Source organism: Triticum dicoccoides, chromosome 7B (assembly GCF_002162155.2).
Source record: "Triticum dicoccoides isolate Atlit2015 ecotype Zavitan chromosome 7B, WEW_v2.0, whole genome shotgun sequence".
In the NCBI taxonomy this organism is placed as follows: Eukaryota; Viridiplantae; Streptophyta; class Magnoliopsida; order Poales; family Poaceae; genus Triticum; species Triticum dicoccoides.
Genome location: NC_041393.1, coordinates 386,029,027 through 386,029,882, shown reverse-complemented (window position 1 = coordinate 386,029,882; position 856 = coordinate 386,029,027). Strand labels below are relative to the sequence as shown.

Sequence of the window (856 nt, the reverse complement as noted above, 5' to 3'; positions counted from 1 at the left end):
GTTCTTGTACCATCACGGCATCACCATCCCTTGCAAACTATACTCAAATGTGAATTATGATCTACATGTTAAGTTGTATAAAAATATATCGAGTTCCAACTTTGAACCATCCAGTTAGATATCAATACAGCAGGTAATGGTACAGATCCATTTATAGCTATCCAGTTAAGAGAGAAAACTGTTTTGACTTGTCATGTACGGATGTACCTCAAAGTAAGCTTCACGCAGCTTGTCAACCGACAAAGCAGCATCCTTAAGACGAGGAGCAGCCCAACCTCCTTTCCCTGAAGGATAACAAAAGAATTTGTATCAGAACATATATCAACTATAATTTTATCCTGCCAGCAAGATAAGCATGCTTCCAACTACAAATATACCAATGCTACACAGGAAAGTTGTGGAATTACCTATGAATTCCATCACCAATACATGAAGCTTCAGGAGCAATGGTGCTGGGCATCGAATTTTAGCTGCTGCCACTCTGTAACGAGGGTAACAAAGAAATAGATGGATTTAAATACTAGAAAATTATAGGAGAACAAGAGATTAAGGAGCAATAAGACTTTTTTTAAAAGAAAGGGCAGCCCGGAGCACATAGCTCCCGCTTGTGCAGGGTCCGACCACTTAGGGTCTTTTGTACACAGCCTTTCCCTGCATTTCTGCAAGAGGCTGTTTCCAGGACTCAAACCTGTGACCTCATAGTCACAAGGCAACAGCTTATACTAGAGTAACAGCAATATGAAATTATGAATAAGGTATGAAAAATATATCCCACCGTTTAAGATTTCTCATTTCCTTTTCAGCCCAGGTCTTAACCATTTTCCGGGGATTATGCTTGCAGTAACCATATCTAAAA

General features: G+C 39.6%; 1 protein-coding gene across 1 annotated transcript in view; it reads right to left on the bottom strand.

The window, feature by feature from the left end:
* The window catches only part of LOC119335951 (serine/threonine-protein kinase RIO1-like), a 6,907-nt gene that overhangs the window by 3,877 nt on the left and 2,174 nt on the right, over positions 1-856 (bottom strand). Inside the window, exons 6-8 of the mRNA XM_037607995.1 lie at positions 776-856; positions 408-481; positions 208-284 (exon numbers count right to left, since the gene is read on the bottom strand). The exon at positions 776-856 is cut by the window's right edge and continues 1 nt beyond it. Coding sequence (XP_037463892.1) covers positions 208-284; positions 408-481; positions 776-856 — 232 coding nt within the window. The remainder of the gene's footprint in view (positions 1-207; positions 285-407; positions 482-775) is intronic.